Source organism: Mixophyes fleayi, chromosome 12, assembly GCF_038048845.1.
Source record: "Mixophyes fleayi isolate aMixFle1 chromosome 12, aMixFle1.hap1, whole genome shotgun sequence".
Lineage (NCBI taxonomy): Eukaryota > Metazoa > Chordata > Amphibia > Anura > Limnodynastidae > Mixophyes > Mixophyes fleayi.
The window spans coordinates 24,992,901-25,020,528 of record NC_134413.1 but is presented as its reverse complement, the minus strand read 5'-3'; the positions used below and the strand labels follow the sequence as shown (position 1 = coordinate 25,020,528).

Sequence of the window (27,628 nt, the reverse complement as noted above, 5' to 3'; positions counted from 1 at the left end):
GTAGAAAATATAGTAAAAATAAATTAATATATTAGAGTTCCCTGAGTAGCTTAAGGATGGAATTATCTGAAACATGTAGCAGGGATATATATGCCAAGGCTTAACCCACTACATGCTCAAATTGTCTATGGTCTTGTAGGTATTACTATTAATTGTGGCAGTGATAGATATAGTCTCAAAAGCAGCATCAGCGATATTAGGTGTTTTCTTATGTTCTACATGCGTATTGGGAGAGTGCTCAGTCTTTTGTACATATTGATAATATAAGAATAAAATAATACAAATGTGTGTTATAGAATACATTATTTTGACTCCTTTATTGACCTGACCTACATTGATTCTTGACTCCTTTAATGTTATTATGTGTGGACTAAGGTGCGAAGACATTGGCACCTTAGTCTGAAGCTGATTGAGGCAGGTTGTCTAGTTGAGAAACGACTGATTTAACTTTATGTTAGTAATATATAAAGATATAGTTAAAAAAAATGGAAAAAATGTTAATATGGTGCACTCTTTAGGATATATATTGTATTAAAAAATGACTTATTTTTAGCAATTGTATAAAAATATATTATTTAATGTCAGGTCCATTAAAAGTAGCAAAATAAGATCAAATAGTATAGAATGTGTATGAAAAATCAGAGTGTGCTTAAAATTGCTGTGTTCTTTTAGTCTTTTATATTTATTGGTTTGCTCTATAGCATTAGTTGCTTTCTGATTTATTTATAATATAATAAATCCACCTTCTGCCCTGAATATATCTTTGTAAACGTTATATATATATATATTGAACCAGTATCAAGATTTCTATCTCTACCTAAATTTTATAGTCTTGGTATTTATTTATTTTTTTGAAAAGATATTTTATTGGGTTTTACAATAAAGACAAAAAGGGAAACAGGCAATACAAGTGGAAGAAAGCTGCAATGAAGTTTCCACAAAATATAAACAACATATTGTTAAGTCTTGGTATTTTATATATAAGAGGTTTGGAAATACTTTGATAATGGGGAATGTGGGGAATCATCTTGACTTACTTATTGCTTTATCACCCTTTTGTACATTTTAGCATTTTATGAGGTTGGAGAGGTGATGTCTCAGTATCATTTATTACAGCTCTATATCGGCGTTTAATATACTAAAAGAGAAAAATGATATAAAAAAAAAATTTCTGACAACCCAGATAAATATATAATGTAGCGCAATATTGCCACTCTCCCTACAATATATTAGATATTTAGTATATACCAGATTTGTAGGCAATTGTCATTAGTCATAGCATACCTCTCAACTGTCCCGATATTGGTGGGACATCCTGAGTCGTGGCCTGCAAAAGGGGGGCAGGGCTCTTAACATAAAACGGATGGGGTTTTTACTTAAATGTGCTCGTTTGGGGGCGGAGTTCGATCTGAACAGGGGGAGGTCTTATTACCAATTTCGTGATTCTAAATGTTGGGAGGTATGGTCACAGTAATTTTTCTTTAATATCTGATCCTTTAATAGAATAATGTCACATGATTTATCATACAATTGAGCCTCCTAAATTTAATTTTAACTCCAATGTTTGAAATATTTATTTTTTCGGTGGTATAATTATATAAAGTTGTTCATTTCTATTAGACACCCACTCATTTTTGTAAACTTACAGGTTATTATTATACCTTCAATTCCTATAAAGAATAGAGTCTCTTTTAATCAGTGAGGTTAAGTATAATCAACTTTCGCACTGTGCACATATCAGCTTCCATTATAATAAATATATGGTATAAGGATCAATATTAAGAACCAGTACATTCCTAATCAGTCCCTAAATACATGCAGTGTTGTAAATTCTAGCATTTACAATGTAAGTGTATGTTCTATATCTAATTAATCACAATTAACACATGTCTGAATTTTAGTTCCAGAATGCTTATTATTGCAGTACTATTAAATATACACCATCTTTATCTGTTTATTCAATCTTTTATAAACTGTAATAAAAAAAATATTCCTAAGAGTAGGTTAGTACACATCTCAGAGCAGTCCCGGCATGGTAAATTATAGTGGCATGTCATTACGCTGTGATATGCAGTGATACATGTTTTCTTTGGTCTAAAACAGGCTTGTCCAACCTGCGGCCCTCCAGATGTTGTGAAACTACAAGTCCCAGCATGCCCTTCCAGCTATCAACTGGTTGTCTACCAGCAAAGCATGCTGGGGCTTGTAGTTTCACAACACATGGAGGGCCGCAGGTTGGACAGGCCTGGTCTAAAACAATTATCTTTCTCAGCTTTCCATTATTGAATGACTTTAAAGTTCCCATTAAGAACAATGATTTTGAAGTCCTGTCTACTCTGTTCTGGAAGTGATAATTTCAGTATAAGGAATTCTGATTGCTACATCTGTCAGCAAAAATTAATTTTTGATTATTATATAAAAGCAGAACTGACTTTATGTAGCTTAAAAAAGTTTTTTTTCGACCACTCAGCACCGATCTTTCTGGGTGTCACTGGGCCGATTAATGCTGTTGGACGAGGGCAAAACACATCTGCCATTGACTGTCATTTTTCGACCACATTTACCAACATGCACTGCAACAACGATTCTATTGAGTATTATATGATCATTTTTGGGCATTGTGGTCATTTTTAGGATACACACATAGCAATATTAGTTCAATTTCCCAATATCACAGTGGATGTGGCCAGGATTAAAAAGGTGCCTGGTATATTCTTTGGTAGCTTCTACCATAGCAGAGGTTTAGTCTCCTAATAAAGTATTCTACTAATTAGTTTCTGAGGTTTGGTGGTTGTCTAAATGCCACCCTTTGAAGCACCTGCTTTGAACCTATAAATAGATTGAGCAACTTCCACTTCTGTATTATTTGTTTGAGAGGCATACTATGGTATCAGAAGCTGATGGGGAGTGCTGGTGCTATACTGCCATTTGGAGGCTCTTGGGGTACCTCTTGGTAAGTTAGCTCTCAATTTAAAAACACATATATGTATGGCCTAAAAATAAGGACTGTCATTATTTAGAGTTAGCACCTCATTACCAGAAGCGCCTTGAAGTGGCAGCTGGCTTACCATGTATTTGCAAATGTGTGCAACTGAGATTTCTGCATTTTTATGTACAAATATAAATAGCAACTCTTTTGCTGGTTATAACAGTGTGCTGGGGGATTTTGGTCTCTGTATTTGTTCCTTGCTGGACAAACCCCACCCTTTCAAGCACCTGCTATGAACCTGTAAATTGATAGAGCAGCTTCCACTTCTGTATTATATCCTCTCCAATAACAGCTTTGTATATCTGTTGTAATGCTGGATTTTGTGTAGCTACAAGTACTTTTTATATTTATTTTATTTATAAAGCATCAATATATTATGCACATCCACACAAATACGTGCATTAAACATAGAACATACAAGCTCAACACAGATAGCCCTGGTTGATGTAGAACCCAGGTCCCCAGAGCTGTGAGGCAGTGACACTGTGAGGCAGTGACACTGTACCAGTATGCCACTTTATGTTAAGATGGTTTTCCATGGAGTTTTTAGAGTTGCATTTATGCTAGTATTTATAGTATTCTCTTGTGGTTTTTCTGTTCAAATTGGCTTGCCAGCATTTGAAGATGTTTGTGTCTATCTTCAGAGTAAGAGTATATGAGCTGGTATCCATTAGATTGTAATCTCTCACAAACAGGGCTCTCTCTCCTCTTGTCTTCTCCCACCTCCTTCTGTGCATCTTTTTATTTTGATCTTGTCTGTTCTGTACTATGCTTAATGTTTGTGCTGTACCTTGTCTATAACATCTTATGTAATATGCTTATTTTTTTTGTATGATTCCATTTATACGTCTTGTTTGTCCTGCATTTTGCTTTTCTGGATTTTGCTTGTTTGAGCCCTACTAACCATTATATTCATGTCACTGTGTATGGTGATTTGCTTGGTTCTCTTTTGATGCATACTTTATTATACAAAAGTTGGAACAGTTTGAGTATTTTTTTTTTTAGACGCCACTCATACCTCGGATGCTTTGTTACTGCTATTATATTTAAATCAAGTCCACCATAGAATTATATAATTGCAAGAGCATTGCACAATAGCTTGGTCTCATATTAGTGGCGCACGCAGGGGGGGGTTTCTGAGTCTCTAGAAACCCCCCCCCCTGCGCTAACTAAGTGGCCACTGTCCTATACAGCAGCCGCGGCGCTGTCAAAGAAGCGTCCGCGGCGGTGCTGTATTGTATACAGCACCGCCGCGGACGCTTCTTAGACAGCGCCGCGGCTGCTGTATGGGACAGATCTGACGAAACCCCCCCCGACAATCCTCCGTGCGCCCCTGCATATGGTGACGCTTCTTGATCTATTCACTCAGTTTTACTAAGACTACTTTAGCCATTGAAACACTGTTGTTTTGCAGCATAGAGAAGAGACATACTACTTGTGAGAAAAAAAACTATAGAGCTAAAAACTGCTTACTCACTATGTTGGTACATTTATTGCAACACTAAATCAGTAACAATAGAGACGGTTGCATAAAATGTAAACTACCCAAAACGACAATATTGTTCCTAAGCCTTTGTTTAAACATTGTCCTTTTTACACCAATCAATAATTCAATTTTTTTATTATTGTTCACTTATTTGAATTTACAACCTATTGAATCAGCTATGCGGTTCTACAAGGTGTCACAAGCAGAAAAAAAGTGTTACATAAATAGGAGCTTTGTATACTTCAAGCAGCAATCCCACATAGGTTTATTTTTTTCTTTAGATTGCAAGTTAGTACCTTTTTTTTCATCAATAGTTTTTTTTTTTTTTAACTATTTATTTTGAGAAATAGCAATCATGTACAGATAAGAATCAACAAATAATACATTTGCAGGAATAGAAACAAAAACAGAGAACAGTACATATCATGGGTATCTGTCAATGAAGCTGAAAATATTTGAGTAGCAAAATATCCAAGACAGCCAGAGGGTGTCAGTAAACAGACCGGCAAATATACAATTGTTATCCAGAATACACAAGACACTATAACATTTTATAACAATATAATGTGGGGGGGGAAGGGGGGTAAGAGGGGAGGGGAAGGGGGGGGGGGGGTACTGGTCGCCACCGAGAATGAAGGAAAAAGAGAACACACTTCCCTTTATCCACACAGTTCCTTATCTTCATCTTGTCCTTTTTAAGAAGAGAGACAAATAATTAAAAATATAAATAAATAAATAAAAGAGGGGCAATAAAAGTTTTAAAGAAGATTACTACTTAGATTCTCTGAGGAGGGAGAACGCATCAAGAGTCAGGCCACCTATGACTACAGGGAGTTCTTTTTTTTAAGGAGGAAGGAGTTGGAACAAGAGGTATGGGGTTATAAGTAAAGCCAAGGAGCCCATATCTGGTGAAATTTATCACCCTTATCATGCAGATGGTATGTAGTCTGTTCCATCCGGGCAATAAACCAGACATAGGATCGCAGGGCCGCCATGGTGGGAGGCTCAACTTGTTTCCAAGACTTAGCTACTAGGCATCGCGCAGCTGCAAGGACATGGGAAGCCAATTTCGCAGACTCTCTATCATCATCAATCAGAGGGTAACAGAGAAGAAAAGACCATGGGTCTTTCCGGACAGGGCATGTAAGGAGGGAGGAGAGGAGGGCCCTAACTCGATCCCAAAAGGAGGATATTTTAGGGCAGGACCACCAAATATGAGAAAAGGAGCCCATCTGGCCACAACCCCACCAACATAATGGAGAACTAGAGGGGAACATTTTAGTGAGTTTGTCAGGTGTGTAGTACCACCTATAGTATACTTTATATGCGTTCTCCTTTACCGAAGTGGAAATAGAGCTGGTGGCGACTTGATCCCTTATGATTTCCCAGATCCCTCTCCCACTCCCTCTCATGCCTACCGCCCGGAGGAAAAAGTACATTGAGAATTAAGCTGTTCATCAATAGTTTTTATTAAAGTTTTCAATTATGTGGGAACAGAAAGCAAAGAGGGGACGAAGGACAGAAAAAGGACTAAGGGAAGAGAGGTACATAATGGGGAATGAACACGATAAAACACACAATGCAATATAGACAATTCCGTTAGTGAAATAAAGAAAAAGGCACGTAATAGAACCGAGTCAGGCATAAGTTGTGGTGAAGTCAGGGATGACTGTAAGGTTGACTGGTGACAAGGGGATCTCTATCAGTACTCATGCCAGCTAAACTACATTATCAAAGGTAAAGACGCAGCAGTGGTATAAGGTATGCCTATCATCTCCATCTCAAAGTTAAACTGGACCTTGGAGATAATTTTGTGAAGGGGTGCATTCAAAGATTGGACTATGGTGTCTAGAGTAGTGATGAGGATATGGCCAATCACATATCTGTCATAGGATGGAAATTGAGAATGGAAGTGATAGACAAATGCCAGTTCAGAAGATAGGTCATGTGTACGGTGGGTAATATCTCCAGGTAGGTTTAATATGTCTGTCCATAGAGACTGAAATTATCAACTCCACATTATATGGAAAATATCACCAATCTCACCACAGTTAGACCAGCAGAACTTGGAGTGTGAGAACCACATTTTATGTAATTTTGTGAGAGTCAAGGTCAACCTATGAAACAATTTGACCAACATCTCAGTGGGGTTCAGACATCGAGACAAACGCTAGGCGAAATATAGTCTCCCATTGAGCTATAGTAAATTTCTAGCAAAGGTTTAGTTCCCACTGTAGGGGATTTCAGTGGATCAGCCACGGGAGTCAGAAACTTGGACCAATAAGTAATACCCGTTCTTTTGTCACCATTTGTCAATTTCACCAAGAGTAAGGGGGGTGATTTGATGGAGACAAAAATGTTGAGTATGGGTGATGCAAGCCAAAGTCGAATTTGGAGAAACTTGTAGAAATCATGAGCTTGGAGGTGGAATTGGTCCCTTTACTGAGCAAAAGACATACGACTCTCAGTACTATAAATATTTTTGAGAGTGATAGGACCGTTAGTGGACCAGGAAGAAATCTCAGGATGTCGCCACGGTTTAGTAACCCATTAGAGCTCCGAAGTAGAGAAGGAGGGGATAAGGGCTCTCTCTAAGTCAACCCAGGGTTGGTGGCGAAGAGGAGGAGAAGGATAAGAGGCAAGCCTCTTGGTATTTAACCAAAAGAGCACGACCCCCTAACTTTTTTTCAAAAGCCTCAAAAGAGCACCAGAAAGTAAAAAATAGAAGCCTCCGGACAATTGGTATGGGTGTATAATTCTAGGGCCTCTTTGCAAGCAATTTTAGCTTTCAGCAATGTTAGCAAATGTTGGGACAAGTGCTAAGGATCAGGGGGAGTAAGTGGGCGAGGTAGCTTCCAGGTGTCCACAACAATGGAGCATGATCCGATCATGTCATCTGGAGGATCTGGATTGCAAAAGTGTTAAGCAAAGTCCATTTGTGAATCCAGATAGAATCAATCAATACGTGAGTAAGAATTATGAATGGAGCAGTAAGAGGTATAACCTCTATCCACATGAGCTTTGCCCTCCAGAGGTCATACAGACCATACTTCACCAGAAATTTCACAATTGCCGTGGAAGGGCCTATTCGATCCGAATTCAGTCGGGAATGTGGTGTGGAGGATCTATCAAGTTTGGGGTCTGCAATGATATTAAAGTCTCCCATAATTATTAGGCTACCATACCTTGTATTTCTCAATTCTCAATTCGGGAGATAGAGGGAAACTATGGTGACCAAGGTATTGTCCGGGGAGCCTATATGGATAAAAAAATGACAATTTTCTCCTCTATGTTGGATTTGAGCATGAAGGGGATCTTAGAATTCATCAATATAGCAATCCCATTGCGCTTGAGGCGGCCCTATGTTGATGGAGTTTGTTAGGCTTCTTCAATCTTCTAGCATTTAAGGAAAGAAATGTAACTATACATTCTTAGGGTCAAAGGGGAGTAAAGAGCAAATGAGTTATGCAAAAGTGTGTCTCAGAGCATGGTATAGGGAATGATATACTGATTATGAGGGCAAGAAGGAGTATTGTGTTCTGGTAGAGAGAAGGGCCAAGGGGTGAGAAGGAGGGAAAGGGGCATCCAAGAAGAGAAAAACTGAAATCACCCAAAACATAGGGTTAAAGTATTTGCTGGAGATGAGAAGAAACAGCAAAATATGTAACTTTGGGTGTGTGGCTCAAACATGGAGATCTGCCACCCATACCAGATATGAAACTGAATAGGTATGTCCTATAGATTAACATACATTGACTTAACTGAACTATCATATCCAAATAGAGAAGGAAAGTAGTAAAACTGTAAATGTGATACCTGAGAGAGCCACACGAAACACGGACATGTGCCCTGGGGGCCTGATTTTTTTCTGGAATCAGGATGTTCCAGGATTTTACCAGATGAAGACCTTCCTCCACTGCAGATACAGTCAGGTCCATAAATATTGGGACATTGATACAATTCTCATATTTTGGGCTCTATACACCACCACCAGAGATTTGAAATGAAACAAACAAGATGTGCTTTAACTGCAGACTTTCAGCTTTAATTTGAGGGTATTTACATCCAAATCAGGTGAACGGTGTAGGAATTACAACGGTTTCTATATGTGCCTACCACTTTTTAAGGGACCAAAAGTAATGGGACAATCGACTCAAAAGCTATTTCATGGACATGTGTGGGCTATTCCCTCATTATTTCATCATCAATTAAGCAGGTAAAAGGTCTGGGGGTAAATGTATCAAGCTGAGAGTTTTCCGGCGGGTTTGAAAAGTGGAGATGTTGCCTATAGCAACCAATCAGATTCTAGCTGTCATTTTGTAGAATGTACTAAATAAATGATAGCTAAAATCTGATTGGTTTTTTAAACCCGCCGGAAAACTCTCAACTTGATACATTTACCCCCTGGAGTTGATTCTAGGTGTGACATTTGCATTTGGAATCTGTTGCTGTCGACTCTCAATATGAGATCCATATGCTAGTGAAGAAAGCCATCATTAGGCTGAAAAATCAAAACAAACCCGTCAGAGAGATAGCAAAAACATTAGGTGTGGCCAAATCAACTGTTTGGAACATTCTTAAAAATAAAGAACGCACCGGAGAGCTAGCAACACCAAAATACCCGGAAGACCACGGAAAACCACTGTGGTGGATGACAGAAGAATTTTTTCCCTGGTGAAGAAAAACCCCTGCACAACAGTTGGCCAAATCAAGAACACTCTCTAGGAGGTAGGTGTATATGTGTCAAAGTCAACAATCAAGAGAAGACTTCACAAGAGTTAATATAAAGAGTTCACCACGAGATGTAAACGATTTGTGAGCCACAAAAAAAGGAAGACCAGATTAGAGTTTGGCAAACAACATCTAAAAAAGCAATTACAGTTCTGAAACAACATCCTATGGACAGATGAGACAAAGATCAACCAGAGTGATGGGAAGAGAAGAGTATGGAGAAGGAAAGGAACTGCTCATGATCCAAAACATACCACCTCATCAGTGAAGCATGGTGGTGGTAGTGTCATGGCGTGGACATCTATGGCTGCCAATGGAACTGGTTCCCTTGTATTTATTGATGATGTGACTGCTGACAAAAGCAGCAGGATGAATTCTGAAGTGTTTCGGGCAATATTATCTGCTCATATTCAGTCAAATGCTTCAGAACTCATTGAACGGCACTTCACAGTGCAGATGGACAATGACCTGAAGCATACTGCAAAAGCAACCAAAAGAGTAATGTAAGGCTAACAAGTGGAATGTTATGCAATGGCCAAGTCAAATCACCTGACCTGAATCCGATTGAGCATGCATTTCACTTGATGAAGACAAAACTGAAGGGAAAATGCCCCAAGAACAAGCAGGAGCTGAAGACATTTGCAGTAGAGGCCTGGCAGAGCATCACCAGGGATGAAACCCAGTGTCTGGTGATGTCTATGCCTTCCAGACTTCAGGCTGTAATTGCAAAGGATTTGCAACAAAGTATTAAAAAGTGAAAGTTTGATATAGGATTGTTTAGTTTGTCCCATTACTTTTGGTCCCTTAAAAAGTAGGAGGCACATATAGAAACCATTGGAATTTCTACAATGTTCACTTAATTTGGATGTAAATTCCCTCAAATTAAAGCTGAAAGTCTGCAGTTAAAGCACATCTTGTTTGTTTAATTTCAAATTCATTGTGGTGGTGTATAGAGCCCAAAATATGAGAATTGTGTCGATGTCCCAATATTTATGGACCTGACTGTATATGAGTAGAGTTGTTCCGTTAGATTATAAGCCCAACCGGAAAACATCATCATTATACAATGGTCCTGCAACATCTTTATAATGGCGTGAAAGGATCTTTGCTTGGCCATGGTGAAGTTATATCATGTGCCACTTCTGATGAGAAACCCTTGTTGGCCACCAAATATCAGGATCATTGGCAGGTATGCTATAGCCTACAAAATAACGGTCTCCACTTTCTATAGGCTTAAGACTCGTTTAAGCCTGACATAGAATGTAATGTCATCAACTAATGCATAACTGTTTAGAAAGCTCATATAATTTGTGTTTTATGTGACAATAGAAACATTGTCTGGGACATAACAGAGCTTTTATTGCCTTACAGCAACCATCCACCTTTGCTCAGGCACGTCATGTGATCCGAACAGAGGGCATAGGACTGAGAGGACTTAACAAAGGACTAAGTGCCACCTTGGGTCGTCATGGAGTTTTCAATATGGTTTATTTTGGATTCTATTTTAATGTGAAGAATGCATTTCCTGTTAACAAGGTATGACTTATACAGTGTTCTATAAAATATTGTTTCCTCATATGTACAAAGTTTTACTGTATGCACATCATGTTCAAATTACAGGCATTTTTTTTAGTATCATAGTATTACTGTTCTGGTTACTTTTGTTTCCTTATCAGATGAATATCACATTTCAGATGTAGTAGCATGTAACCTGTCTGACATGGTTATGTGAAAAGGTGAAACTATCATAAGCGTGTTTGGCTACAAGTGGGCCAATTAGCCTTGTGAACTCTCACTGCTTGTGTGATCATAAACAAAGCTCTATAACTCTCTCATATCTTCTACCACTCTATGCTGAGCTGTCATGACTTGTAATGTCATATTCTGCTATATTTTGCTCTGAACCCACACACAGCCACCTTTGTATACATTACTCCTTTTTTGCAGCTGGTTTTATAATCTGGAGTACTTGCCCTTGGCGGATCCATTTTGTCTTGACATAGGAATTGTTTCTTCCTCTCCCTCATAAAAACACAACAGTTAAGTGTTGCCTATATTCCATCATTGACAAGTTATTCTTAACGTGATCTCTGAGTTACTTCAAAGTAACATTCCATTGATAGGTTTTAAGATAAGAAATTTAAAAAAATAAAACAAATATAAATATGTATTTCGCAGGCAAGACAATGAAACATACTAAAATTAGTTAAAATATCATAATAATATTCAATCTATGAATGACAGATTACGCTACCACTATAATAATGTAATACAGGTAACAAAGGAGGGTATAACATTTTCCTGCAGTTGATAATTGGGATTTGTTTGCTCTCTTTTGGCACAAAAACATGTATGATTTATAGTTATCAGCTCTTTAAGACTAAAGCTGGGTACACACTACAGGTTTTTTGCCAGATTTTTACTCCAGTCACACGATAAATGAATGTTCGGTCCAATATTGCATTAGTGTGTATGCTCCCACAATCATGTGTTATCGTTCTATTAAAGTTATCTTATCGTTTACCATTAATCATTGTCTATGCGATTTGTGTGGTTCCAACTCACAAAACGATTTATCAGCAAAAGCAAAAGAATAACAATTAAATAAAAAAGTACAACCGATACATACGCCACGCTTCGCTGGATCCAGCTTACAGTCATTCAATCCTGAAGTCTGTGGTCAAAGAGACTGTATGCTGGTTCCAGAGAGCAATATATATACATTTGGTGTTACAGTAAATACAATACAGATTACTTGGCATGTTTCCATAGGTTCAGGCTCCAGGACAGTCCAGTATAGTGTAGTTCATAGGTCAGTTCAAACGACACCCTCCAAGGGTGGGGGTCAGCTCTCCGATCAGATGCATACTAATCTTCCCGCCGAAAGTTAGTTCAAACTTGTCTATTTACATTATACACACAATACCATTCTGATCACTAATTCCCTATATTCCATAACTAGCATACACGAGGTGCGATGTCATAGCCGATGGAACCGAATCACTAAGGATAAATAGGGAATTAGAATGACATCAAACATGATATGTTTTCTGTAACCTGAACCTTAGATCTCACTAAAGAACATATAACACTATAATATGTAACTATAAACTCAATAACATCTGTTCATAAACGACTGTGGGTTGGAACTATTATAAAAAAAATTAACTATGTGCAAGTGAATGTGTGAGTGTAAGTGTATGCGTGCGTTATTTATCGTGCGATTGCGTCATGACACGCGGCGTACTGATCGCAATCGCACGGTAAAACAATATTAATCAATCATCCAATTATTCAACTTTGACAGTTCCAAAGCACATCGTATCGTTTCATTTGATTTTATAACCGGACTAAAAATCTCTATAAATCAATAAACGGTGGAACGATGTCGGGCGAAGTGTGTATGCACTCACGACCAGCAGTGTAGGCAGATCCCCATAGAGTTTACAGAGTCACAATCTTTTCAGCAGATGGTTATGACCGATAAAGAGCATAGATCTAAAGGTAAATCGTGTATATTGTGTACACATGAATCTGCATGCTGATCAGGTCTTTCAGTCATTGGTAAAATCGTTAAAGATATCGCATCGGGAGAAATTTTCTGTAGTGTGTACCTAGCTTAAGGATTATCATTCATGCATTAAGCTGTTTGCTGATACCATCACAGATATAGGGGAGGAGAATGAGAGAGTGCAGACTAAAAGCTTTTAAAACTTACTTGATTACAGTTGGGTGGTTTCTCTAGCAGAAAAATAAGACTTGTTAAAGCAGTTTTATTATCTGCTTTGTTTACACCATATTGTAGCTGCAACATTAGTAACAGTGATTTAAGAACATACCAGAACAAGCATCCAACATAATTCCACCCAATTTACTACCGCCACCAAGATGTTGAATCAGGTACCTCCACATTGATGGCCAATGCAATGTTACCCAACGGAGTGGCCAAAGATTTACCATATAAACTGGCCAAATTTGCAGTATAAAGTATAAATAAACCTGAGACACGTGATGTGAAATAGGCAGTTGCTTATATAGCGTTAGTAAAAATTTGAACATTAACCTTTAGGCAGCAAAGAGTCCTCTTTCTAATTTAACCTCATAAGTTTATTAAACTTATGGTATATGATTTTCTTTTTTTCTGTAGCAGGGTTAGATACGGAAGTAAATTCGATGTTTGCAGCTGAATCATTGAAAGAACATTTAATCCCAGGGACAATATTTTCCTTGTCGAGCTAACAAGAACTAGTCATCCGGCATTGTTGATATCTCTACTTTCTGTTGGCTGCTTGAATCATCTGAGTTTCCCTAAGGCATACACAATGACAGAACGTGGCAGCGCTAAACAGCAATGAGTAAAAGTATATGCTTCACTAATATACTAGACTCATTAAAGGAAATTACCACTGATAAATAGCGCAGAGAGGGAGTCAGATTTCCAGTTGTGCTGCTAATTGTGTATCACAGAATTTCCCCTGAACTCCTAAGAAGTCCGATTTCATCTTACTCTGAAACTATTTGAAAAATGCAGTCTTTGGCTTCAGTTGTGACATACCCTGTGTCTTGATGTGGGCTGTTTGTGTTGGGGTTAGTTAGTTCCTACATATTAGATTTCAGTGAGAGATATGTGTAAAAAAGCTGAAGGGATGTTTGTACAATGAGGGTTACATACTTTAGAGCACCAGTTCACGCTGTAATGCAGAAGTAGGCAACCTGTGGGCTCTCCAGACGGGGTGGAACTACAAGTACCATCATACACTGCCAGCCTTTGGGACTTGTGATTAATGATCATAGATCACTTCCTCTATCTCGTTAATTGGCTGAATTATTAAAGGACAAGAAGCTCTGTTGGCAGTGAAAATGGGTGTTTTTGCCAGAGACAGAGCTTTTTCTTGCTTCACCCTCTGCAATACACAACAGTAAGATTTGTATGGGGAAGCTAATTTAACAACTTGTACCGCCGCAGTACCTGATCAGTGATCGCCATCTCAGGATGGCGATGATACATTTTTTTTTTTAATTATTATTTTAATAAAGCATTTTTGTAAAAAAAAATGTAAAGGTTTTTAAATATTTTTAAAATAATTATATCTGTTTTTTACCATTGTATTTTTTTGCACACTGCGTATGTGCTAGCCGGCTCACGAGTGCATGTATCTACAGACACTTGGTAAGTCTGGGCCATTATAGCTGTGTCACGCAGGATATAGTATAAATAGTCATTGGTTAGCTACAGTCCCCATTATGACATATATACTGAACTTGGTTAGAATGTATTTTTTTAATTTTACTTAAATAAATCTTAGTTTACAAAGCCCAGGTAATAAGAATAGATAATGAAAATTATATATAATGTACACAATGAAAGGAACTGTGCTGTGCAGTTTTTTTGTACTGAACAAGTAGGGACGTTTCCTGGGGCAAATCTTCAAAACCTGGGAATGTCCCTGGAAATTAGGGGCAGTTTTCAATTTTGTTACAGTTCTGACCTTTCAGAGATCTGTGAATTGGGACAGGTTCTGAAAAGAGGCATGACCACATCACAAAGGAGTACGGCCACACCACCTTCGGAAGCGTTGAGCCACACCACCTTCGGAAGCGTTGAGCCACACCACCTTCGGAAGCGTTGAGCCACACCACCTTCGGAAGCGTTGAGCCACACCACCTTCGGAAGCGTTGAGCCACACCACCTTCGGAAGCGTTGAGCCACACCACCTTCGGAAGCGTTGAGCCACACCACCTTCGGAAGCGTTGAGCCACACCTTTCAGCTCCTCTCCCCAAAAGCACCTATTAATTGCGGCCCGTACCAGTAGCAGGTACACGCAGGTACACGCGGCACCTGTTCACCACTGCTCTGCTACGCATAGTAGTAGTGATGGGACATACCACCGAACATTTCATTGGGACAGTTTGAGACGTCTGACCAGAGTCCTCAAACCGGGACTGTACTAAATTAATTAGGACAGTTAGGAGTTGGGATAGTTCGGAGTGCAACATATACGAGTGAATTGCATGCAGAACTCTTAATTTACCATTCTGGTAAGGCTGTCCACGTACCTACCAACTCTTCCTCTATTGGTTCTTTTGGCCTAAAAAAATAAGCACTGTGTTGTGACACATTCATTTAAAAGTAAAAATCCTTATTTTGTGGTATTCATGGGCTGGGGAGCAGGGCGGCATCTGACCACCAGGCCGGTCCCACAGTGGGATACCTTGGGCTGGATCACTGGGCCACCTGCATATTTTTACCTTTAAAATGTTCCTAATAGGCTACTGAGCCGAGTCTTGCTCCTGGGCTAAACTTTGCCAGCCCTCCCCTGGTGGTATTTATAAAAGTTTTACAATACATTGTACATAGCTGTGTGTTTTGGGGCCTCATACCAGCTGGTGTTTTTAATTGTGCTACAACATATATAAATTGGTGTGACACTGCAGCATATTGTTTCCAGTGTTACTGTATTTGTACTTTCATTCAACTGCATTGCAGTGCAGTGAGGATTTTCAAGCACTGACTGCTGCATTTGTTTCCCTGTCAACGCAAATCAAACTGGTTATTTTAGAGGTGCTGGGTCTGAGTTCTTTTATTTATTCTTTTTTTAAAGCAACAGTCGTCATCATCATGAAGTTGATGATAATGACAGCGTATAATTACTCAAATATTGCAGCGTATTTTGTTCTTCACTTATAACATACGGGCATTTAAAAATATACACGTTAGCCTTAATTTTGCGCCTGTAAATTTTTATGTTGCAAAATTTCAGCTTTCTCTAAACAAGGCCTTAAAGGTTTGTGGATTTGAATTGTACTGAATAGAAATCCCTTAGTTTGTATGTTAGGGGGAAAATGTCAGAGCGTTTATTGTATTAATCAGCTGGTAATCTGGAGTTTACACAGTTGCATAAAGGTGAAGAGTTATCCAGGGTCAAGTAGAGTTTACAGTCAGTAGTTCATTGAGCCTCCACCCTTCTGAGAAAGTGGCATGTACAGTGAGCAGTGCTTACAATCAACTGTGCTGCGCCTGCCAACAGGAGATGCCAAACCAAATGTTGAATAATTAAGCACAGCTACCTAAACTTGAATGCAAACCTATTTTTATTAACCGTTACAGTGAAGCCATTAATAATATCCACCGGCAGTTAAAAAAAAACAAAAAACTTTATTTAAAATATTATCTGAACAACCATAACATTATGAAAAAATAAACCTAATAGTTCTCTCTTCAATGTACAGCACTGTTTAATATTTTGGCACTTTATAAATTAGGGATAATAATAATACATGCAGACATCCGGGCTGATGCACAGTTGACCATAATTGCTCCCCAAATTGCAGACGTAAAATGCATTCACAAACAAAAGCTGCAATTGCATGTATATGCAAAGTTGTAACTATCTTAAAATGTGGGCAGGATGGCAAGAGTAGAATATGCTCCTGGTTTACGTCGACACAGATCACAAATACTTCTGTCCCAAAAAAAAAAGCATATTATGTACCATACTTGCTTACTATCCTGGAATTTTCGGGAGAAGAGTAGGCAACCTCCCGGACACTTGTGGAGTCGGGGATTGTGTGCCATTAAGCCTCGCCACGCTATTCAGTGCCATGAATTTCGGCTTTTTTTCTTCTTTTCATCATCATCACCATTTATTTATATAGCGCCACTGATTCCGCAGCGCTGTACAGAGAACTCACATCAGTTCCTGCCCCATTGGAGCTTACAGTCTAAATTCCCTAACACACAGAGAGAGAGAGAGACTGGTGTCAATTTTTGATAGCAGCCAATTAACCTACCAGTATGTTTTTGGAGTGTGGGAGGAAACCGGAGCACCCGGATTAAACCCACGCAAACACGGGGAGAACATACAATCTCCACACAGATAAGGTCATGGTCGGGAATTGAACTCATGACCCCAGCGCTGTGGGGCAGAAGTGCTAACCACTACGCCACCGTGCTGCCCACACACAAACATCCAATTACAAAGTGCCAGTGACCATCATCATCAGGTATTTGCACCTGCCTCTGACCAACCACGAATAATATGGCGTCCCAAGACGTAAATGTGTCTCTTTTCTAGTTTGCATCTGTTGGTAATTGCTCAAACACGCTCTTACTGCACTCAGTCTACTTATAAATGCCCCCATTTACCCTATACATACACAGGCTGATGCAAGTAGCAGACCTAAAATCGGCATGGAGATATAAGTATGCACCCACTGTTCTGGGCATGTAAAGTACGTAATCACACAAGATACGCTGCGCTGACTGGCATAGTGCTGTGCATCAGCTCCATTATCACTTAGTGCTTCCTCCAGCATCTATATGAGGGATAATGCTGCAGGTAGTGTGTGGAAAGACAGGGTCATATTTTAATGCAATTTATTGTATTTTCTGCATGGGAAAAAATCCTTTTCTAGAAGACTGTTAAGCAATTCAAATACTAGATCCCTTTTCTGTATTTTTTGCTTTATTATCATTATTAATAACCTTTATTTAATGCCAACGTATTGTGCAGCGCTTTACAAAGAATGCTTAATGGTTGACATCAGCATAGCTTCCAACATTTACCCAAGCAAATCGGGTCACAATAAACCCTGCCTTTAATAACTGTAAGCCACACACCCCAATTACAGAAAGCACACCCTAATCTTCACAACCGCACCCATCATTATCAGCTAATTATATAGCGCCACTAATTCCGCAGCGCTGTACAGAGAACTCACATCAATCCCTGCCCCATTGGAGCTTACAGTCTAAGTTCCATAACACACACAGACCGAGAGAGAGACTTCCCACTCTTGACAATGCACCACCCATTTTCCAGTGAGCCCACCTCTTTACGACTCTACGAATCGGAAGTGTCCCGCCTAAATCGGGACAGTTGGGATGTATGCAGTCCCTGCCCCAACAGAGCTTGCAGCCTAAATTCTCTATGACAGTCACATTAAGTTAACTCGCTTTGTATGGGATTGAATCCATCCATTTGTTTTCGGGCTGTGGGAGGAAACCAAAACACATGGCTACAGGTTCTGGGAGGCAGTAAGAATAATCACCATGCCGGCCAGATCAACAAAGTATGTGATTAATTTCTACGCATGGCAATGAGTGGATGAGGATCTAAATGATATATATTTTTTTAGACATGAGATGTATTAAGCGTTTAATAATGTTATGTAAATCTTGTACAGCAGCGCTTACAGTGTAGTTGACTGTTATCAGATTTACAGGAGTCTCTGTACTGAACAAAGTGTAATTTAGTTTTGAGGGTCTCATGTACAGTTTATCTGAAGTCAGTACACCCATTTGTGTCACATGACAGAGGTTTCTTTACATCCATTAGTGTACACACTGCAGTCATTAGTGTTTCAGCCTGGGAAAGGATGTGCAAAACCAGTGGGGACCCATAGAAAGACAGCTGTTTCTCCCTCTCGGCTCCTCAGTTTATCTGGTCTTTGGCCTTGTGTAGAGTAAATTTGCAAAATGGGAATGGGACCTCACCTGAAAAAATAGAACTTATTTTGTAATATCCCAAGACCTGCACAGAAATGTTAATTAAAAAAGAAATAAAAATAAAGGTCTATCCTGGGATAGAACACAAACATTATACACCCAGCCATTTCTATATTGCACTCCATAGGCATAACATTGACTTGTTTTATGTTGTTGTTATGTTATAATATTAGTGTAGAAATCATTAGGATTACTGGAAGCAACAGCCTGTGCAATCGTGAACACTCAACCATGCAACTGGACCATTCAATGTTAGTGATAAGATTTTACTAATAATTTGAACATCAACACTTGCAAATCTTGAAGAAAAATTGTGTACAAAATATGATATGGCATGGGAAATGGAATCCCCCTTGACCTTTAGGTAAGTGGAATATTTTAACATGCTACAGCACGAGAAAACATTTTAGTTAGCACTCTTTCAACTAAATAACTCTCTGGATCAGATTTACATGTTTCAGTAAGGTCTGGAGGATTTGGGTACTGACAATTGACTGAATAGCACATTCAATATTTCCATTTTTTCATCCACTTCATCAAGTGTCTATAAGCACCCATGACACGGTTTAGAATTATTGGTTAAAGGTCAATCTACAAATTGGTATTTGCAATTTTATTATGCAAGAGATAATTTTTTTATGCCAGTTTTGTTTTTTTTAGTGTGAATATTAAATAAGCAGTATTTAGAGTAGATACATACTTTTTTCAGGTTCCATAATGTTGCCTAATGTAGAGGTTAAGTTAGGTCTGTGAAGAGGGGTGGAATGTCGCTTTGGCACGCCTCATGGCAAAATTTGGGAGAAGATCTGGCAATGTCATTCCAGCCTCCCCTGTTCTTGGAGAGCAGAGCAGGGGCCACTTCTGAGCATGTATGTGTTCAGAAGAGGCCCGGCTATGTTCTTCTGAGATTAGAGCGAGATTCTCTGGAGGATGAGCTGGAATTACTAGTACCATAATGACTGCACCCCCTGGGTAGTTCCACGACTGACTGTGAAGATTATCTAATGTAGGCAGTGGATGTTGACATTGCTGTTGAATCTCACTACACCTCCTGCATATCCTTTGTGTCAGCCTGTGTTCTATTTGGAGCAAAAGTGGACATTATTCCTATTCTCTGTGTTTTCACAACATATAATGATGGCTGTATGCTCTTGAACACAGATGCACACCTTGAGTAACACTGTCATTGAAAGCCCAAAACCCCAGTTAGGAACCATTGAACAGTTCATGGCTGCATGGTCACAGCATGCGATAGACATACAGAATGCAGTACTTTCATCTAGGAGCCCCTGATGATCACAGGAGTCGGGGGCAGGTTGGACTGGGGGGCAGGGGGGCATCTGTCCTCTGGGCTGGTCCCATAGAGGGCTATCTTGGGCTGGGTCACTTGGGGAGGAGGGCGGTGTACTGTGTCCCTTCTAATGTGAACTTTGGGGGGGCAGGTGGTGAGGGGTGCAAGGGAGGAGGTCCAGGGAACCAGGTATGCGGGAAAACTCCAAGGTAGACCCTTGAGTGCTGGAAACTGGGGGGGATGGGGGCATATGGGTGTTACGCATATCCATCCATACCTACACATGCACACACCTATATATACATTTTTATTATTATTGATTTTTATTAATAATTTATTAAATGATATAGGCTTGGGTGGAAGGGTTGCTGAGGCCCTGAAAGTGGACATATGTGTGTGGGGGGGGTCTCAGTGCTTAATGTCCCTAATGCCCAAACACCGCCTGTGCCACTGAGCCAGCGATCGAGCGGTGGAAGGAAAAGCGCATTCCCTATACACGGCTCACTACAGCCTCACTAATAGCATGCGGCTGCACTGGGTATTCGGCGGTTGCTGCAGCAACCGCCATGCTTGAGAACAGGAGAGGAGCACTGCTGAACGGGGTGGTCGCGCCGATCATGTGAGAATCATGGCCAGATCCCAGGCAGATATATGCGTGGACAGAAAGAGGGGGCGTGGAAACCGGGGGGTGGGGGTGGCGGAACATATAGGTACGGGGTGTGACGGATTGATTCAGGAGCAAAGCATGGGAGCTGAGAACAGGAGGAATAGGGGGAAGGTGAAAAAAAAAAAGATGGCGACAGCCAGGGGAAAGTGGAAGGGGGGTGGGGGTTGGAACTGATAAGGATGAAGGAACATTAGGGAAGAGACATAGGTAAAGAGTAGACAAGATGAATAGGAGGCATTAAGAATAAGAAATACGTGTGAAGTGACTCATGCTAAGCCTGCAAGTAACTTGATGGTAGTCGTCAGTGCGATGAAGATATTTCTGACAACAGTTACAGCGACAGGAAAATGGCGATTACTGTAAGTCAGACACATAGGTAATACAGACTAAGTGAAAAAGTGACAGACAGCAATTCCGCCATGCCTGCTATCAACGCCGACAGAAGAACATGTTGGCACTCAGATTGATGTCACTTAAAATGGCGACAGTTACATTGGTAGTTTTAAGGGGGCAATGCGAGGACCCGCCGGCTCTATAATATATTTTTATATATATTTAGGGTTGGACATTATACCATCAACCCTGACATTATAGAATTCTTCTGTACACTTTCTATTCTTGTAAATAGTTTTTTTTTTTATGCTAAAGGACGAGAAACCACCATCCTCTTTGGAACATATAATTTCCTTCTATAAAATAGTAATGTGGGGGGCTCACTGGGCATTTTGATGTCCGGTGGACCCCTTAGTGTCGTTGCAGCTGCGCCACTAATGGCCAGGTCAGTGAACCAATCGGGGCTCACCTCCCAGCCATTTGGATGTTTGGTGCCGCATCACCATGCGGTTTCTCGACGAAGATGCATGATGTCATTTTTGGAGTTCAGCGTTGGACAGCGGACATCGAGGGACAAGTTACAGAGAAGAAAAATAAGAAAACGGCGTGATCAAGGACAGAAGACGGCGGACAGAGAGGAAAAAAATGCGGCGAAGAAGAGAAGAAAGAAGATACCGGAAAGACTGCCACAGAAACCAGAAGCAGCGAGCCCATGTCAGGCCTAAGAGATACTCTGCCCTGTGATGACCCATCGAGATAAATATTAGAAGACATCCGAAACAGACTGGCACAAGCAAGAAAGCAGGGGAAAATGCCCCAAAGACACAAAGCAGGTAAGGCCCTTGGGGCGCTACCTCTCCTAGCCCCCCCCACATTTCTCTCTCCCACTTTCTTTTCATAGGACACAAGGTCCTGGCTAAATTTGGGAACTAGGCCCATGTGCACGCAGGGGTCATAAGGCCCAACTGCATTAGGTGTAGACAAGACAGACTGGCACCAGTGGGCACTAGGCCCATGAGCACACTGGGCACTAAGGCACTTTAGTTAGACTGGGCACTTAAGCACTTTAGTTAGACCAGGCACTATGGCCCTTTAGTTAGATCGGGCCCTAAGCCCATTAGTTAGACTGGGCCCTCAGCCCATTAGTTAGACTGGGCCCTAAGCCCATTAGTTAGACTGGGCCCTAAGCCCATTAGTTAGACTGGGCCCTAAGCCCATTAGTAAGACCGGGCCCTAAGCCCATTAGGCTGGGCCGAAGGCCCATAGTAGTTACTGGGCAGTAGACCCAATAGTTTAGCTTTATCTGGGCATCAAGCCCTTGTTGAAAAGAGGGTATTAGGCCCTGCTTAGTTGAGAGGACGCTAGGTCCTGTTTGTTTAAGAGGGTGTTAGGCCCTGTTCAGTGTTTAAGAGGGTGTTAGGCCCTTCACGTAGTGGGATATTTGGTCCCTTGTGAGTGTAGCCATTAGGCTGTAAGAGTGGTATACGAGATCCCTCTATCTGGTCTGGAAGGGCACCAAAAGCCTTGGGCCCCAAGGTGACAGACTTTGAAGCCGGGGTTCCAGGCCACAGGCGGAGGCCAGCGACACAGCTAAGAGCGGGCGGAAAGCGGTGATCATTTGTGAGGTGATCACGTCAGGTAAGATACCAAGCTATATGCTGGTGTCATTTCCTGTGCCGTCTGTTGTTCCCTTCAGTATACCTCTTTGTAGGAGCCAGCGGTCGGCCCTTGGCAAATTCTGTGTGATGGTGAAAAGCAGCTGTGGTGGGTCTGAAGCAGACGGTAGGTAGTCCAACGTAGACAAGGTAAGACATCTGTGTGCGTCTGTTCCAATTCCCTGCAGGCGTCACAGTAACCCTTAAAAAAAAATATGTTGCTTGCATGTTCATATCTCTTCATCTAATAAAAAACTGTGATCATCTGTGAGTGACTGAAGTAATAAAACAGTAAGGAAGTCTAGCATGTTCCTCCAGAGTGTTGCCAAGCTGAAAGGAGATGGGATGCCAAATGTCTGAATCTCCCTACAGTCGCCATCAGGTAAGCAGAGAGAAGATGGGAGAGGGGACAGGTAAAAAGTACCGGGGCCCTGGCCTGCCTTTGTAGTGGGAGGAGCCACCAACCTGGTGTGACCATACCGCTTTCGGCAGTTATGAAAGGGGTCCCAAGATATACTGAACTGAAGCCTGATATTAATTTTGGCAGCCCTGTCTGCCATCAGCTGTAGAGGCATGAGTGGCAGTCTTGCTTTTAGTTATTATAAAATCTCTGTACAATTGGTGCTCATTGCCTTGATACTTGTGGGGTTGTCTTTTGTGTATTTTGAGGAAAGATGATGAAATTTTTCATTATAATTTCCATTTTCACAGCTGCGGTACAACTATAAGGTACGACTGACCAGTACTTATTGCTGTTCTGTTTCTTCTTTGTAAATGTATTGTTTATTGTTTTAGCTGTCATGTAGTTAAAGTAAATTGTATCATTGCACAAGTGATTATGGTAATTAAATGGTGCCTAGTTGAAACAATCAATAATCTGCATGCATAAGACTTCTTTTTGTATAGTTCCCCCTATGCTATAAGCCACATTTTCCAGTGCTCTCAGACTTTTTGAATTGGACACTCTGTTTACATCTGTTGAAAAGCAGGCGGGGTCATAAGAAACTATTTAAAATGTCTTGTATCTTCTATTCAGTGCAACACTATAAATCTAAAACGTGGGTATAAAACACAGGCACAAAACATACATAATTATTTTTTCTTAACACTGCTTTACTTGGACACTTACAATTCTTTGGAACTGCATCAATGAATGTAAGATATTAGACAAAACAATAAACAGCTGTTTAGTTCATAGGTCATAATCTCAGTATCAGAACTTGACTTGCATTAACAATTCACATCTGTGGCAGAACTTGTTATGTGGTGTTGCACATTATCACAGGTTTTGATACACTTCAAAGTATATGTCAGTTGTGTGATGTACCATTAGGTAATAGCATGAGGCATGTAATACATTTCTCCATATCCCTTTCCAGCGCGTTCATAATTTAAATACAGTTCTCTGCCTCGCACCCCATCAGCCTATGATTCCCAGGAGGAAAAATGCAGAGAATATCATTTCCAAGAAGTACTTGCAGAAACATGCATCCGGGAACCATCGTGGTCCACACTTTATGGCTGTCGTATCACAGGCAGCCTAAACTTCCAGATGTGAGAGAACCATCTAAGCAGCGAGCTGTCAGCAGCCTTAAACTGGGCATTAAATTTGCATCCCAATTAAAGCTGTTTGCAGGTCATTTTTGCCAAAAACAATAAAAGTCTTTGAGCCTGGGGCGGCACTGATGGGATCGGCATGTGGGACTTGGAAGTCAGCAAATACTGAATCGTTTTTCATATGCTCGGACGGCCTCAGCAGACCATAGAGAAGCTAAACCCTAGGCTCTGTTCACCATAAACCCTCCAGCCTCTCAAACACCATAAAAAACGGCACCGACCGCCCATCTGTCTCTGCAATCAGAGCACTCGCTTACTGTGATTAGCATTATTAACCTTGCAGTTCTCAGCCCTTGCAGACATTCACAGCTTCTATTACTGCAGAAAAGCATTTCACCATCTTCACAAGCCCTAAAGGCAAACAATAAATTATAGATGATGCGTTGTCCTAAATGCCACTGCATTTGTTTCGCCAACTGCTCATCGTCTGCCGCCCATCTCTGGAGATGCTAGCTTTAGCTCGCTATTAACCTCATAAGAAAATTCGAATTTTACTGCTTATTTTCAAAACCATGCACCACTCTATTTCTTACAGCTTAATGTCCAAATACAATAGGTCACCATTCCCACAACTTCTCCACGTGGACACCTTACCTTGCTTTTAGAACTCACAGCCTAGTTCCACCAAAACTCATGTTTTAACAGACATTTTCCACAGTCCTGTTTTTATCATTGATTCTGTTGGTCTTTCCTTTTAAACCCACATTTCCTTCACTGTGTACTCTAAGTCTGTTAGCCCAGGCAGACTATTAAGGTGAAGTTGCCTTGTTAAAATATTGGAAGGTTTACATGCCAGATCATCGGTGGATGTGTGGGGTTTGGTATAATTGAAGCACATTTTTCTCTGCATCTCTATGGGTGTAATGAAAAATGAGCTAGGATTTCTTGCTGGACATTGCCTTCTGTGGACTGTTCCGAAGAGTCATCGTGTCAAATTGAATCCCCCTCTAAATGTACATTTAGTATGGGATACAAACAAAATGTCTTTCGATTCTTGGTAGAAATCAACCATTGATTATTGTATTCACTATTTAGTTCACAGTAGAATACCCAGTTCCCAGCGCACTGCGAGGGAGTAGAGGTCCCTGCACTTAATGCTTACAGTTCTTATATGTACACTATATATATATATATATATATATATATATATATATATATATATATATATAATCCAAATAATACCACATTTTATGTAGTTCATATAGTCCTCATATCATACAGCCACTATACCCGATATAATATAGAATCACGGTGTGCCCTGTATTACATAGCCACAATAGTTACTATAATATGTTGCCAAAATAGCTATATAATGCATAGTTGCCTATTCTCCCGGAACGTCCCGGAGACTCAAAAAGTTCTGTGAGTCTTCCCGGGAGAGCAGGACATCCTCCCGGGTCTTGGACACACTTAATTAATTAAATGGCGGGGATGGGGCTTATGACGTGAATCACATATCATCGTGGCCATGCCCCCTGTCATAAGAAGCTACAACTGATGATATGTGTTTAGGGGGTGGGGCCAAACAATGCGATTCACAGAGCCCTTCCCCCACACACCCATCAGCCCCAAGCATCTCCTGGTGGCAAACTTGCTAAAGTTGGTAAGTATGATATAATGTGTTTCTTCTACCAGTGATGATATGTGAAAGGACACTAGCAGTATGTCCTTCAATACGTACAGCAGTAGTCGAATTTCTAATCAGGAGTATATGTCCGTAATACTCACACTGATAGTATTAATGTCCAGTAATATGTCAATCAGTAGGAATGTGCACAATAGTAGTAAAACCCAGACATATTCCTATCAGTAGAAATCTGACAATAATATTCACAGTACTAACAGTAAAGCTTGTTGCCTCATCCTTCTCTGACATAGACATGGCTGTTATGCTTTATGTTACACCTAAAAGTGATTATGGGACAACTTTCATGTTTGAACAAATCATCATATGACACGGATGCCCATTTTTCCATATTGACATTATGGGAGCCCTGCCAGTGGCAGCAGGTAGGAAATATTAAGCCTATTTATATATAACGCCGTTAACAGAAGCCAGTTCAGTTCTGCCAGGTCCACAAGTGAAAAAAGGGTAAGTGGACTGTCCAACACATGTGCTTATTTATATTGTGTTTTGTCTGCAAATTCAATATCTTATTTGTGCAGTGACAAATAACCTCCAGAGGCACTAACTGGCAGCACCTGGTATTAACAGGCGGTCTCTCCTACCACAATATTTTTCAAACCTAACCTTGTTTATCTTCTAAGATCAGATGGGATCAGGCACTCTCAGGTTAACACCACTTTCATAATCCATCATTTTCAAGGAAATTCTTAAAGGCTTCTTTCTTTTCTTTGTACGCTTCTCTATCTTACATTTATTTGGACTGTGTGGTTTTGGAATTCTTTTCAAATAGAAGGAGCTTTGAGGTGTTAAAAGGAGCTCATAATACCTTTTTGCTCTCTGGAAAGCTTTGAGGAAGGGAGGAGGGTTTGACTTTATATTATATCTCTTCAATGTTAAGTAGGGAAAGATACTGAGAACATTTGGGGCCTGTTTATGAAGCCCTAAACCATGCGGAATCCGCTTTTTCCACATGGTTTAGGCATTTTTAAGTAAAATGTTAATATAAGAGCCAAATGCAGGGGATTTTGGAGATATCTCCTGCATTAGTCAAAATACCGCATTAAACTGTAGTCTCTATAATACTCAATGGGGACTGCGGGCTGGGCAATTTTGTCAAGCTCCATCTCGCTGCTTGACCCCGATGGCTAACGCTATCCGAAGATGGCCATTCAATCATATGAGGAGAGCATCCCAGGAGAGGGATCTTCGTATCCATCTCCGGCAGCCTTGTTGTCCCCCTGTGCTGTTTAACACAAATGACAACTGTCCTGAGCAGTAAAGACTCCGGGTCAGAACCCAGAGTCTTCCGTAGAAGAGTCATCGCCGAGACAGTCTCCTATGGAATGCGCTGTCCACATTCCTGGATGAACTATTAAGACAATTCAGCTCTCTCTATTTAAAATGAGAAATAAGCATGTGAGCTGTAAGAAGTCTTCTCTGGAATACTTGTGCTGCCTACTTACAGTAATATTTTGGTTGATTTTATATTTTTTAATTCAGTTAAATTGACAACACTTTGTACAGTGTGCCACCATTCTAAACAATTAAAATCCAAATAGTAATAGATCCGACAGGGTGAAAAATCAGATTGGCAATCAGTTCTCATCGGCACGCTTGTGTTGTCATCTGTTGACCCCTAAATAGGCAAGTAATCATTGTAGCCAATTCTGTGAATTCCAAATATATTTGATCATTTAAATCAGTGCAAACTGGTCTGCTATGT

At 40.3% G+C, this 27,628-nt stretch overlaps 1 protein-coding gene across 2 annotated transcripts in view; it reads left to right on the top strand.

The window, feature by feature from the left end:
* SLC25A21 (solute carrier family 25 member 21) overlaps positions 1–27,628 on the top strand; it is a 306,693-nt gene that overhangs the window by 261,287 nt on the left and 17,778 nt on the right. For both annotated transcript variants that reach the window (XM_075193076.1, XM_075193077.1), the window contains one exon: positions 10,578–10,742. In XM_075193076.1, the coding sequence (XP_075049177.1) occupies positions 10,578–10,742 (165 nt within the window). The remainder of the gene's footprint in view (positions 1–10,577; positions 10,743–27,628) is intronic.